Source organism: Motacilla alba, chromosome 7 (assembly GCF_015832195.1).
Source record: "Motacilla alba alba isolate MOTALB_02 chromosome 7, Motacilla_alba_V1.0_pri, whole genome shotgun sequence".
Taxonomy (NCBI): Eukaryota; Metazoa; Chordata; class Aves; order Passeriformes; family Motacillidae; genus Motacilla; species Motacilla alba.
Window position 1 is genome coordinate 33,654,199 of NC_052022.1, and position 13,189 is coordinate 33,667,387.

Sequence of the window (13,189 nt, forward strand, 5' to 3'; positions counted from 1 at the left end):
TTATAATGTGCAGGTGCCTGGCTCTTTATGGTAAAATGCATATCTGAATGAGAAAATCCTTTATAGACCTTCCTTTCCTTTTGTCCCCCCTCTCCCTCCTGCTTCCTCTGAGCCTGACCACCAGCTGTCCTCAACTGCAGAGCGAGGCACTCTCTGCTGAGGAGGAGAAGGAAAAAGAGGAGGGCTTGGAATCCCGGCCAGCCACAGCCCAGAGCAGCCCAGCCCCGCAGCTGTCCGACCCCGAGGACTACGCTGGCCTGGAGACCACCAGCCTGCTGCAGCACGGCGACACCGTCCTGCACATCAGCGAGGACAACGGCATGGAGAACCCTCTGCTGGCCACGCACTTCAGCTTCACACACGTGGAGCTCGGGGAGACGGATGTTGATCTAGATGAATCTCATGTTTAACTCTTGGGGAAGTACAGGAGTGGGAGGAGGAAGGAAGTGTTTACCTTTCCTTAGAGTTCCCTCTAAATAGTAACTAATTAAAATAAGAGCACTTTATTATCCAAGAGCAGGAAATAGCTATCAGCTGGTTGCTATAGACTGCCAAATTTCTACTTGTGAGATCTCTTTTCAGTTCAGGGCAGGACCACAGGAACCAAGAACTGGTACAGAATTCTCAGGATAAGGGTGTGTAGGCAAACGTGGTCCTTAGCGCCCTGATCTGGCAGCCATGTACTGTGATCAGCAGCCTCACTGGGTAATGGGCTGTTGGACTGTGTGAGACAGAGAAGTCTCTTCTGAGACTGTGCCTGAGATTTATTTTTGTAGTGTTTCTGAGAGCAGGGCTACACAGCAGCTGAATCCAAGGCTCCTACACCTTGAAAACAGTGACAGAAAGTACCAATCTAATGCTTGATTTTCTCAAGCCTGGGACCATTGCTTCTAACATGCAGAGCAACAATAAGCACCATCAAGCAATTAGCTTTTTTTTTTGGCACTGCAGACTTCAGCTGAGTTTCCTTTTGTCTGTTAGTTCCATTCCACTCCGTAAAGTATTGCCCTTGTGCTACAAAAATATTTGCTCTGTAAAAACTAAATACAGTATACAGCGTGAGCAGGAATGCATGTGCTGTCCACAGACACAGATGGGCAGGGGCAGAGGGGTCTGCAGGTGGTATAAATAACCCACACTGTCCTGCTTTAGTGTACTGAGCTATTCATCTCCAGAGTTTAAAAAAAAATACCCCAAGAAACTGCATCTGGGATGTGTGGACCTTTTGGCCCCAAGCAACTGCTCCCCGATGCTGTTGGATGTACGGAGAGGGATTTAAAGTAAATATTTATATATGGTATTTTCATGTTACTATATATATATAAAAATATATATGTACATTGTAAACAAAAGATGGATATTGCAGGGCAGAAACTTGATGAAAGAATCTATTTTTGGCATGCTGAGATTGTATTTTAAAAGGTTCCATTTTATGTATGTAGCGTTCATGGCTGCAAGTATTAGATAAATGTATGTAACATTTATAGAAGGTGGAGATCCCTGGGGGGGATCAGCTGAAGTCACAGCTGAGTTAAAGGGTTTTTCTGCAGCATCATGGAATTACACTGAAATGTGAATTTAGCCATTAGCTGCTGACAGGCAAACTGCAGAATAGCTGTGAAACAAAGCATGAAATCATCAGCAATGCCCAAAGAGACCCTTGGGAATCATACACTGCCTTTTTTGGCTCATGTTAGACTAAGTGGAGTTCATAATCATGTCGTTATTGTGCAGAGGAAAATGTTTTGGATCATCCTGAGAGTATCTAAGCTGTGCTCGTTACCACTTTGGCTCCTGAGGGTCTGCAGTTTGGACACACGCATCATAAACAGCCTTACTAGGGAGGGAAATGGTATCCTTCTAGCCATCTCCAAAGAAAGGACTTGCGGCTCTCCTCACGGGCTGCTCCTACTGCCCTGCAGACAGCTGCCCTGCTGCTGTAGTGCAGCCCAGAGGTTTCCTGGGGCTGAGACCATGAGCCACACAGCGGGCAGCAGGTTTCAGCCTGTGAAGCCCACGGAGCCTTAGGCTGCGCTGCCTGGCGTTTGCCAAATGCTCACATCAGACAGGAGCTGTGCGCACCGCTCTGGGCAGGGAACTCGCGCACATTAAACCTCTGAAGAGAGCAAAAGCCATTTTTTGTCCCAGGTGCTGAGCATGCTCTGCTACCACTCCGCTGGTGAGAGAAGGAGAATCTCAGCATGTCTTGGGAACAGCAGGGCTGGAAAAACAACTGTTTTCATAGTGCACCACCTCTACCCCCCACATATATGGGGCTGTATAACGTACAGGTGGTGCTCTAATGCAGCTCCAAAGGGTTCTTGGTCTTGGAAGAGAGGTGATAATGTCCCAACGGACGTCCTGGATAGCAAACTGTTTCCTCTGCTGATCAAAACATGCTGTACTGCTTTTATCTCCTTAGTGAGTGCACTGGAGCCTGTGCCAGCTACCTGTAGGATGCTGCTTTAGATTAGCTCCCAGCTCAGAGGTCTCTCCAAGAATTGCTAAATTCCAGATGTTAAGTTCTGTTATTAACACTGACGCACAAATGAGAAAAAGCCCACAGCTTCGCTTTCAAGTCCCCAGGTAGGCTTGGTCACTGGCAGTCTGGGGGGAGGAAAGCTTCAGGCATGAGCTGAATAAATGGCTGGGACACAACACACACACAATTTGTGGTGCACTTACAGAGTGACCTTTTCTGCAGAAAAGGAGGAGGCATCTTCCTTAATGAAAAGTAGAGGCCTTCCCACAGTACTCTGCTCTAGAGATGACAAAATAACTGTGATTTCCTTCATTTAATTCCATGTATATAACGTTCAAGTTTCCACTGTCACAGGTGAATCCACAGTAGTAAGCCATAGCAAGGACTAAAATGCCTCTTTTTAATGTCTACCCTACTAGAAATCAATGCAACTTATAAATGAGGTCATCTGCAATTTAGTTTTATCCAGGTGGCTGGGCTTTGGTTTTGTGGGATGATCGTTGAGGGATGGCACAGACCGGCCAGCCCGTCAGCCTGACTTCCCATGCATTTTACTGTCCTATCAGTTGCATTGAGTGCCGTCCTGGTGAGTGGCATAGCGAGTACTTTAGCTGCTTTGTGCTGTCCTGCGGTATCTCTGTAGCAGACCCGGTGTTATTTCTGCTGTGAACACCTACGATGCTGCTTTACATAGTGTTGTCAGCCGCCTTAAGCGCATGTCGTGTTCGGCAATGTCCGGCCGTGCCTGTCTTGTCCACGTGTCAGTCGGTCCCTTTGCCTCAGCATTTTATGCAAACGTTGTCCCGAGGATTAAATACAAAGGAACGACGGCAAAGGACAGAGTTCTGTGTCTGAGCCTCTTGCGTAACACGGTCGGTGTCCGGCGCTCCGAAGGGTTTCCATACGCGGTTTTGTTCCGGGATACCGGCAGCGCTTGTTAATGGTTACCCATCCGCTCCCGGGCCCGGCGCGGGGCTGGAGCTGTGCTTTGCGGGGAACAAAATACACCTGGATGGGAACTTCAGTTCACCTACACCAGGGTTATTACCGCTATTATTATTAATATTATTATTTCCGCCTGTTTGAGGCCGAGGGCGCGGCTTGAGGGCGGAGCGGCGGCCCCAAGATGGCGGGGGCACCGCCCCGGCCCTCCCCCGCGCGGCCCGCCCGCCCTCCGTCCCGGCAGCAGCCGCGGCCGCAGCCATGGCGTCGGGGTGTCGGATCGGTCCCTCCATCCTCAACAGCGACCTGGCGGCGCTGGGCGCCGAGTGCAGCCGCATGCTGGACTGCGGGGCCGACTACCTGCACCTGGATGTAATGGACGGGTAACGCCGGGGACGGGCGGGAGCGGCCGGGCCGGGCCGGGCCGGGGGCGCGGGGGGCGGGCGGAACGGCCCGCTCCTCCCGGCCGCACGGGGTAACCTGCGGGCGGGCGCGTCTCTCTCTTGGGCCCCAAGACACTTCGTCCCGAACATCACCTTCGGCCACCCCGTCGTGGAGAGCCTCCGCAAGCGGCTGGGCCAGGAGCCCTTCTTCGGTAAGGGCCGGGGGCCGCGGGGCGCTGCCCCTCCGGCAGGCGGGCCCGGCCCCGCTGCCCGCTCGCTCTCCTCTTGCAGACATGCACATGATGGTGGCCGCGCCAGAGCAGTGGGTGAAGCCCATGGCGGTGGCTGGTGCGAACCAGTACACCTTCCATCTAGAAGCGACGGACAATCCCGGGGCGCTGATAAAGGACATTCGGGAGAATGGGATGAAGGTGAGGGGAATACACACTGCACTCTGCTGAACTAACAGCTGCCTTGCTGGCAGGTTCTCTGCGGTGACCGGCGATAGGACCTGAGGGAACGACCTGCAGCTGTATCAGGGGAGGTTTGGGCTGGATATCAGGAAAAGTTTCTTACCCCAGAGGGTGGTCAGGCACTGGACAGGCTCCCCAGGGAATGGTCAGAGCCCCAAGGCTGCCAGAGCTCCAGGAGTGTTTGGACAAGGCTCTGAGTCACAGGGTGAGGTTGGTGGGGTGTCTGTGCAGGGCCAGGAGTTGGCCTCGATGATGAGCTGTGTAGGTCCCTTCCACCTCAAGGTATTTTGATTCCGTGATTTTATGGAAAACTCATTGTGGCTGCTTCAGGTGGTCTAGGATTGGCACATGCAGCCCTAACCCACTATGCATGAAGTCTCCAATTTTAGTGAAGAAAATCTGGAATTTTTAAATAAAGCAGCCTGTTCTTCCTGCCATTACACAGTTGTGTAATTACTTCCTAGGAATCTGTACTGAGCTCAGGCCAGTCTCGCCCTGACATGCCCTTGGGTTTGGTTTCCTTTCCTGCAGGTTGGCTTGGCCATCAAGCCTGGCACTACAGTTGAGCACTTGGCACCTTGGGCCAATCAGATAGACATGGCCTTGGTGATGACAGTAGAACCTGGGTTCGGAGGACAGAAATTTATGGAAGACATGATGCCAAAGGTAAACTGTGTTTCTCTTTCATTATTTATTGAGAGCTAATTAACAGTAGTGAGCAGTGAAGTTGATAAGCCTTTTCTAGAAGTATGAGAAGCTGTAGGGTGGCAGCTCAGTGCTCAGCCTTTTATCTGTTTCCTCAGGTTCAGTGGCTCAGGACACAGTTTCCCTCCTTGGATATAGAAGTGGATGGAGGAGTGGGGCCTGACACCATCCATAAGTGTGCAGAGGTAAGAGGTTGCAGCAGAGCAGCATTCTCAGTCACTGTGCTGAGAGACTTACCAACTCCAGAAATAAAGCTTAGGAGAAATTTTTAGTTTTCAGAGGGAACTGTAAAACACATTCAATGTCGAAATCTTTTTGAAGTCTAATTTTGTGCCTTTTTTAAAATAGTGGCTATTGAAGCCTCCCCTAAGCTAAAGAAGTGTTTCTTTTATGCTGGTTTAAATAAGAGCAATGTGATGAAGAAATTTGGGGAAGAGCTGTGTTTTCTGAACTTGATTTGGGGTTGCGATGTCACCTGTATCCCACCTGTTTGCACAGCAGCCCAGAATTCCCACCTGCAGTGTTTTCCAGGCAGCTGTAGGCAGGGGCTGTGCTCCATGTGACTGAGCAGTGTTTGCTGTCCCCCAGGCAGGTGCCAACATGATTGTGTCTGGCAGTGCTATCATGAAGAGCGCAGACCCCAGGTCTGTGATTAACCTCCTGAGGAACGTGTGCTCAGAAGCGGCCCAGAAGCGCAGTCTGGATCGATGAGACCTGCCCAAGCCGTGTTCCAGAAGGCTCTGGCCGTGCAGGAGAGCCCTTCTCTCGTGCATAAGCAGGGGCTGGATGAACACCAACTACGGAAACTTCGTGCTGCTGAACAGAGGAATCATTCCTTCACTGCAATGAAGCAAGCAGCAGTGGGAAACATTCTCGCTGTCTTTCGGGGTTGGAAATGCAATGGTTTGAACCCGTCTCTTGATTTTGTGGAGGCTAATTTTGTGGCACAACCTCTAATGCTGGCTGAACTACAGTCAGTTTGTTGCTTGCTAGAAGAGTGTAGCATCACCACAAGAATCTCTCTTGTGGAAGACTCTTAATCAAACTGCCTTCTGCTGTCTGTATTTTGTCATTTGATCTGTGCATTCCTACAAAACTTTTTCCACTACTGCATTAAACACCCTTTCCTTGGTGTGTTAAGTTCTTGAAGCTGACTGTCATAAATAAGTGGGTTTAGGAGTTAGGGAAAAGGCAGCTTAAGAGGGCTAAAAAAATCCCAGTGATGGTAGCAATGTTCCTGTCCTTTGCCTCTATTGCATTGGAAGTACTTGGCCTATGGAAATCCAGCATCAGATAAGTCAGTGCAGCATCTTTACCAGATGATGAAGTGGGGAATATCTTCTCACTTACCTTTCAAATAGCCAGTTAAGACAGCTGTGTCTGAAATTCCTGGAAGTGATGGAATTCCTCAGAAGAATGTTGCTTTAAAACTCTTCAGATAAGTAAAAAGCTTTTTCTTGCTGCACAATCTCCTTGGTTTGTGAGTAAATGTGTGAGTAAATGACTGAGATGGTAACACACAGAAAGGGTAGTTGCTGAAGAGATATGTAGATTGAAATGCCTGGAGATGGGTCTGTAGAGCAGCTTGTGGAACCAAATAGTCATCAGTCCTTCAGTCTGCTGTGTGCACAGGCCTGGCCTGTTTGGACACATGAAAGGTGAGTTACAGTGCACTGGAGGAAGACTGAGCAGGCCCTTTTTAGGCAGACCCGTGTCCATGGCTGTAATTAGCATTGTTGGCTCGTAAATATTTCATGGTAGTCTGTGTGGCATTTTTCCCTTTAAGTTGCAATGACAGAAGGGTTGCAGACAGTCTGCTGCCTTGGGGGCCAGGCCAGGAGGCTCAGCAGCTGCAGCTTCCAGGGCCAGAGTCAGCTCTGTTCTCTTTGCAGCAGCTGCTGAGGCAGTGCCAGGGCTGGTGCAGCCCCTGGGAGGTGCCCCACAGCAAGGGGCACTGCCCTCGGTGAGCAGCACGAGCTAGGGCTAGTTCAGACACCACAGGAGTATCTCAAACTGCTGAGCTGCCATGTTTTCTCTGTGTGGTTAATGTGAACAAAAGTTGCTTCCCGTTCCCACTTGCAACCCCATTTGGGAACTAGCACAAGAAAAATGGAGTTGTCTGGACCTACTGTACTGAGAGATATTCAGAAGAGGTTTGCCAGAAGCAAGCTTGGCCATGAAGGCTGTAGTCCCAAGGGCTGTTGGGTGTGCGATAGAGAGGCTTATCCATGGTTCTGGAAAGAACCAGTGTAGAGTTTAGTGTATGCATGGACAAACAGTCATGGCTCTGGGAGCTAAAATGCAGGCTGAAATGAAAATGCTAGTTCAGGATGTGGAGTGGCTTTTCATGCTGTTGAGAGCAGTAGGCCAACAGCTGTAGTACACTAACCTCCTGGAGTTGAGTGTAAACTGGACTGGAAGGATAATCAAACTATTTCTGCTTTTCTTCTCATTAATTTGGGGGTGGCATCCAAGTCATGCTAGTTCATTTATGGTACTAGGCTTTGTGGAGCCTTATGGTATGTGCTCTCTTCATAGGCTGTAGCCATTTTATAATTGTTTTAAGGATGGTAAGCTTGCACTTGCACTGACTCTTGGGTTAGGAGTCCTGTGGGAGAGATGTTACACTCGTAAAGTAAAATTACTTAATTGCTTCTGTCTGAATCCCACTCAAGTGGGTTACACATCTAAGGTTAAATCAGTTAGTGACCATGTCCAAGAAATGACAGTGATGAATGATTCTTGTTCTGTAATGCTTAAGAATGTCCCAGTACTGAAGTGATCTCTCTGGGGCCTGTTTAGGCCTGTCCTCCTGTACTCACTAACAAGCCTCGAGTCCCTGCATGCTGCCAGGAAAACCCAGAGAGCTGCTTGCATGGTCTCCCCAAGGCTGAATAAAGCCCAGGCCCATGAGATTGTGCACTCCTCTGATAAGGTTTCAGCAGTGAGGGAGAGCACAGCCTGTTGTATTGAGGCATGTGGTCCAGAGTGATCTGACAGCACAGGTCTGTCTGAACTGGAAAACAGGATGAAAACAACTTAGACAGAGCCAAGTCACACTGGGCTTGCACATGTGCTGCACAGGGTGGTACAGCCCACAGCCCCAAGGGAGATAAAACACTGCAGGAGACACACGCAGAGCTTCGTTTTAATAGGGTTTAAAAATTCTTATTTGTACTTACATGCCATTAAGATCCTGGATGCAGAGATGAAGCATTTTAAACCCTCACAGCAGCAGGAAGCAGAACATAAGTGGTGTTAAAAAAAAAAGCCTCAATTGAACATGGTAAATAAAGCACATGGAAAATGGCTTTGTGCAGCTGCAGACACCTACTTTCATGTGTGAGGGGGCCCTGCTGCATTAGGTTTTAAGTTCTTTTTTCACAGTCACTCTCTTAATACCTTCAGCCACAGCAAAAGGAGCAGCACTAACAGCTGTTTTCATTGCTTAACAGCCAAAGAGAGAGTGGGTTTTGTCTGGGGTTTGATTTTCTGTTTAAAACTTTGAAAAGGAATGAAAACAAGCAGGGCATTCTGCACATTTTATGGCTTCAAGGATGAGCCTGGCCCTGAGCCTGCTCCCACAGAAGGTACAGCTTCCTCATGACACCAGCATTCCTGCAAAACTGACCTGCCTGGAGGTGGGAGCCCAGCTGTGCCAGGCCGTGGGCTGCAGGTAGGAGAGCAGCCCACCAGTGCTGATTGCAGCTGCCTGTAGTAGAGGGACAAATGAAAGGACAGGGCTGGTCCTGGAACCAAGCTGAATTCAGCAAGCTTTTTAACTCTGTGCCAGTTCTGAAAGGGAATTGCTGAAAAATCAGGTGTGTCTGGAGCCAAGACACAGAGGAGACAGAGAAGGCAGGGCACAGGTCTGCAGCTTCTTGAGAACCACCTCCCTTGCCATGTGCACATCCCTGCCAGCTGGAGGGATGCTGGAGCTGGGCAGCTGTGGGGAAATATCCTGCTGAACTGCGGGCAGAGCCCTGTGCACCACCCATGGAACAGCCCTGTGCTGGCACAGGGAGGAGGAGCAGCTCAGGCACTGTTCTCCAGCAGCTTGGCCAGCTGAGAGGCAGCTGCTGGAGAATAGATTTCTGCAGTGAGTGGACTGGGGTAATGACCAAATAGACATTTTGCTTCTGTCTTGGGCCTGCTCAGCCTTTCTCTTACTACCCTTTTTATTGCTGTCTCATGAAGCAATAGCAAGTTCCCACAAGGGCTGGCAAGAACACAGAAGGCACACAGCTAACGGGTTCCCCTTGCTCAGACCACACCTGCCTCTGCAGCGGGCAAGGACCCAGCAGCTGCTTTAGCCCACATCAGGCTGACCCTGCAGCCACACGATGGTTTGGCACTGCAGCTGGGACCTGAACTGCAGCGCAGGGATGCTCTGCAGGTCCCCAGGCTAACCAGACTGGGATAACCCAGCTCCTCTGACACGGGGGGGGTCCTTGGCCTCCTTTTTAACACCCTTCTGTTTCCACCCTCCAGTACAGAAACACCCTCCTGTAACAGATTGGAATGTATTTCCACTTCCTGGCAGCTTTAAGGATGTGGAAGGCAGCTGCCCTGGCTGGCTGGTTACTTGGTCTGTCCCCTCTCCTAAAGTGCAGGAGCTCCTCCCTCTGCCCCAGGGATCAGACAACACAGGAAACCCATACCTTACAACAAAGCTGGGTGAGAGCTGGTCAGATCAGGCTTATAGGAGTAGATAGGGGTATGGAAAAGACCTGCAAAACATCTGAGACACTGACCTTTCAGAAAGAGCTTTCTGGAAGCAGATGCACATGCAGGGCAAGAGAGAGGGCAGCACACACCTCTGTACTGAGGCACTGTACCACAGCAAAGCTGCAGTGGGTCTGCAGGCCAAGCAGAGCTCTATGCCAAGAGGAAGTACTGCTGCTACTTCTTCACTTCTAAAAAGCCATCAAATTCAGACTATATACAACATATATAGAAATAACTTTTAATTAAAAAACCAACCTTGCATCAAAGATTATTGTATCAGACATTGAGGCAAGATTCAAGTTTAAGACAAACCAGTGTTAAAAAAGTGTTTAAAAAAATAATCAGAATGTGCAATAAACTACAATGTAGCAATAGGATGTAGTGTTGAAACTTTACTGAACTGTTTTCATATGCCCAGTGTGTATTTCCTGTCATTTTGACCAAAAAAAAAAAAAATTGACACTAAAACTGGGTCATCTGTCCAGTGCCATTCCAGATATTACACATGGAAGAAAACTGCACAGAGACTCCTATTAAATTGCCTTCAACTGTCCTACACAGAAAAACTGCCTGTTGATGGATTACACCTACATTCAATGTTTAATCTTTGTTAATACCTCTTGGGATTGCAGATACATTCCAAGCTATGCTATTCAGATGCAAGTTTTAAACAACTTGCCTTTGTTTTCTCACTGTGCATGCACTGGGAAATGAGAAATCTATCCAGAATCACAATGGAAAGCTTTGGGGCTTTTTTTTTATTGCTCTTCAAGACATCAATCATCTTTTCCTTTCCAGCTAGTCACCAAATGTTGGCATACTTACGAGACTCTTACAAGGCACTGTAGAGAAATTGGAACAAGACTTTAACAGATTAAAGCAAAGTATTATGAGCCTCATTAGCTACTGAGGGACTAAGGAAATAAGATGATCCAAACCACAGCATTCCATAGGCTGTGTCACTGATTTGGCTCGACCCCTCTCTCCTCCTGTCTCTCCCTCCCCACAGGCCCAAAGCAGAGACCCTGCTTCCCCCTGTGTCAGATACATTGACTGTGCCAATGCAGTAGCTACTTCTACCTTATTGCTTGAGGATTTCACCATGAAACGTGCCCTGGCACTACTGAGAGCCATGACTTAAGCTAGATGCAAGGCTTCCAGGTGCCCTGGTTTGAAGTGCTGGTTCTCACCTCCCCTTACCTTACACGTGCAGTTAGAGAGACAGGTTTGTGCCCTATGGTCATGCCACACAGGAGAATAATCTGAGGCTAATGCTTATCCCCACTATTTTCAAGTAGTTTTTCTGTGTTCAGTTGAAGTTGCTGGATAAGGTAGACAGCATCTCCTGCTGCACCAGAGTCCACCAGAACCAGATATGCATTTGAAAACAAACAAACAGAAAAGGATGAGTATTGACAAATGTGGCAATATGACAACAGAAAGTGAATGGTGCCAGCAATTTATGTGCGCCCACTCCCAACATTGGGAATATTAGACTTCCAGCTTGAAATAATTACTTTCTCTTGGGGTTCAGGAAGAAGAAAGTGTTGTCTTTGGGATTTATCCTGCCTGTTACAAAGCAAGAAAGAAAATATATTATACGCAGCTAACATAAAGGTTTTGAATTGTGCTGTCATATGCTGTGTGAACGAGAGATTTTACCTTACACTTCTCTCCACCTTAATTGGCTTTCTTAATGAACCACATTATTCCCTGTCACCTTTGTTTCCTTGTACTGTTGCTTCCTGGGCAAATGCTTTTGCAGTCTTCTGACTCTTGGGTAGATTGTTTTCTTGGTGCATGGCCATTGTCTGGCAAAGCAGTGGGCGTGCCTGGAGTGCAGGAAGAGTTGCTGGGGAAAGTTGCACTTGACATTTCATTCTGATTTGTTACTTGATCTTGGCACAGTAAAGCTTCTACCTCTTCATCGTTTAGTGGAAAAACTCGAAGTTCCCACAGCCCAGACTGAAAGGAAGCACAAGAGTAGGAGTGAGGGTGAAAAAAAGAGTATAGAGGATAAAAAGGGATTTCAGTTGAGTCTGAACTGATTAACTGTGTGCAGAATCATATGCTATCAAGTAACAAACGAGTGTCTTTCTTTACAGTGTTTGCAGGGCTCTTCAGATAAAGAATAACACTGCCAGGCACCAAGATGTAAGCTGGCTGCATAAGTGTTTCCAGTAATAATAGACCTACCCTTGAGCAGGCAAGGAAACTCTTTTCCACAGTGCCAGACCATCAGGAAGCCTGACCCCCTAATGACCAGGCCTGCCTGGAACCTTGGCCAACATCCCTGACAAAAACCCCAGCCTGAACCCATATTTGCCTCAAAATGTCCTTCCATATTTGCCTCAAAAACATGTGCCATGTGTACTGAGCGATGAAACTTGTTGACAGGTCTGGGGTTAATTTACAAAGCACAGCAATGTAGTTCTACAGGAGTGCTGTGTTCAGTGCACGTTAACCAGGCTGACAGCCTGAGATTCTGGTCAGTGAGACAGGAGACTATCTTCACGTTTCTTTGTTGTCACTGCAGAACTGACCAGAGCTGGAAGCTATTGGAAGCTCACCCACCTTCTCTTCCTGGCTCTCCCTGCAGAGTGGTGCCATCCCTGAACAAACAGAGCCGTGGGCTTCCAAAGCTGGGTCAGGAGCAGGGTCAGCAGTGCAATGGTCTTTCTGCACCACGTCCTGGCTGTGTCGACCATCAGCGTTTTTGCTGTAAGATCTAGTGCAGAATTAGAAATGAGTTTTAAGAGCTACTCCCTCACCTTTCACATTGCCATAAGCAGTTCACATTTTCTTTACAAAGTGTTCCATTTCTCCATACATGGTACCTCCATTCTGCTTGCTTAAACCAAAAGAGCAGAGGAAAACTGGTGTGGTTCTTGACCTTGTTGGCTGGAGCCAAAGCAAAGCACAACGTGGAGGAACTGAGTGGATAAAATGGGTGGGACAGGCACACTCTGGCTGCAGACAGCTAGTGACTGTATCTTGCTCCACATGCTCACCAGAACTGTGATTTTGGACAAAAGAAATCAGTGAGCCACATGCTGTTCCACTCAGGAGAGCAGCCTCACCCACAGCAGCCCGTGGGGTCCAAACTGCACTGTCAGCACTGTGCCAAGTGCAACTCAAGAGACAAGTCCTTGGGCTCCTCCTTACCACTTCTGCTCTGGACTCAAGCGCAAAGCAGTCAAAAATGTAGTAAGATTAAAAATTTTGATCTCACTTTTAAGAGAAATATCAACTAGATAAAAAATAGTGGCATGCATCTGAAATGCCAGGTGGAATCCTGACCTTGCTCATGTCAATGAGCAGTTTCCTTCTGAATTCAAGCAGCACTAAGATTTTACCCCGGAGTTCAGTTTCAAAATTAAGGTACATACAGAACTTTTTCTTTCAGTACACTTTCTAAAGTGAGGAGGTTTTATGTTCAAAATTGCTTAAAATAAAATTCCTCAATATGGCTTAGT

At 48.2% G+C, this 13,189-nt stretch overlaps 3 protein-coding genes across 20 annotated transcripts in view; 2 read left to right on the forward strand and 1 right to left on the reverse strand.

Moving 5' to 3' along the window:
* UNC80 (unc-80 homolog, NALCN channel complex subunit) overlaps positions 1–3,602 on the forward strand; it is a 135,008-nt gene extending 131,406 nt beyond the window's left edge. For all 11 annotated transcript variants that reach the window (XM_038143434.1, XM_038143438.1, XM_038143435.1 and 8 more), the window contains one exon: positions 141–3,602. In XM_038143434.1, the coding sequence (XP_037999362.1) occupies positions 141–410 (270 nt within the window). In that variant the 3' untranslated portion in view covers positions 411–3,602. The remainder of the gene's footprint in view (positions 1–140) is intronic.
* Positions 3,603–3,632: 30 nt separating this feature from the next.
* RPE (ribulose-5-phosphate-3-epimerase) lies at positions 3,633–6,453 on the forward strand. 2 transcript variants are annotated; one of them, XM_038143454.1, is made up of 6 exons: positions 3,633–3,807; positions 3,940–4,019; positions 4,099–4,238; positions 4,812–4,946; positions 5,084–5,170; positions 5,574–5,900. In XM_038143454.1, exons 1-6 carry the CDS (start codon positions 3,686–3,688, stop codon positions 5,694–5,696), a joined length of 687 nt encoding a protein of 228 aa, XP_037999382.1. In that variant the 5' UTR covers positions 3,633–3,685; the 3' UTR covers positions 5,697–5,900. The 2 variants fall into 2 exon arrangements, with proteins under 2 accessions (XP_037999382.1, XP_037999381.1); XM_038143453.1 differs by having other exon boundaries at positions 3,634–3,796; positions 5,574–6,453.
* A 3,484-nt stretch (positions 6,454–9,937) lies between these two features.
* The window catches only part of KANSL1L (KAT8 regulatory NSL complex subunit 1 like), a 63,072-nt gene continuing 59,820 nt past the window's right edge, over positions 9,938–13,189 (reverse strand). For 6 of the 7 annotated variants that reach the window (XM_038143449.1, XM_038143447.1, XM_038143450.1 and 3 more), the window contains 2 exons: positions 12,288–12,441; positions 9,938–11,678 (listed from right to left, as the gene is read on the reverse strand). In XM_038143449.1, coding sequence (XP_037999377.1) covers positions 11,430–11,678; positions 12,288–12,441 — 403 coding nt within the window. In that variant the 3' untranslated portion in view covers positions 9,938–11,429. The remainder of the gene's footprint in view (positions 11,679–12,287; positions 12,442–13,189) is intronic. The other variant, XR_005257641.1, reaches the window with a different exon arrangement.

Excerpts from the sequence above, each read along its gene's own strand:
- RPE (XM_038143454.1), top strand. The coding sequence starts at position 3,686 with ATGGCGTCGGGGTGTCGGATCGGTCCCTCCATCCTCAACAGCGACCTG. Across the intron at positions 4,020-4,098 it reads GGGCCAGGAGCCCTTCTTCG|ACATGCACATGATGGTGGCC; the intron begins GTAAGGGCCGGG and ends CTCCTCTTGCAG. Across the intron at positions 4,947-5,083 it reads TGGAAGACATGATGCCAAAG|GTTCAGTGGCTCAGGACACA; the intron begins GTAAACTGTGTT and ends CTGTTTCCTCAG.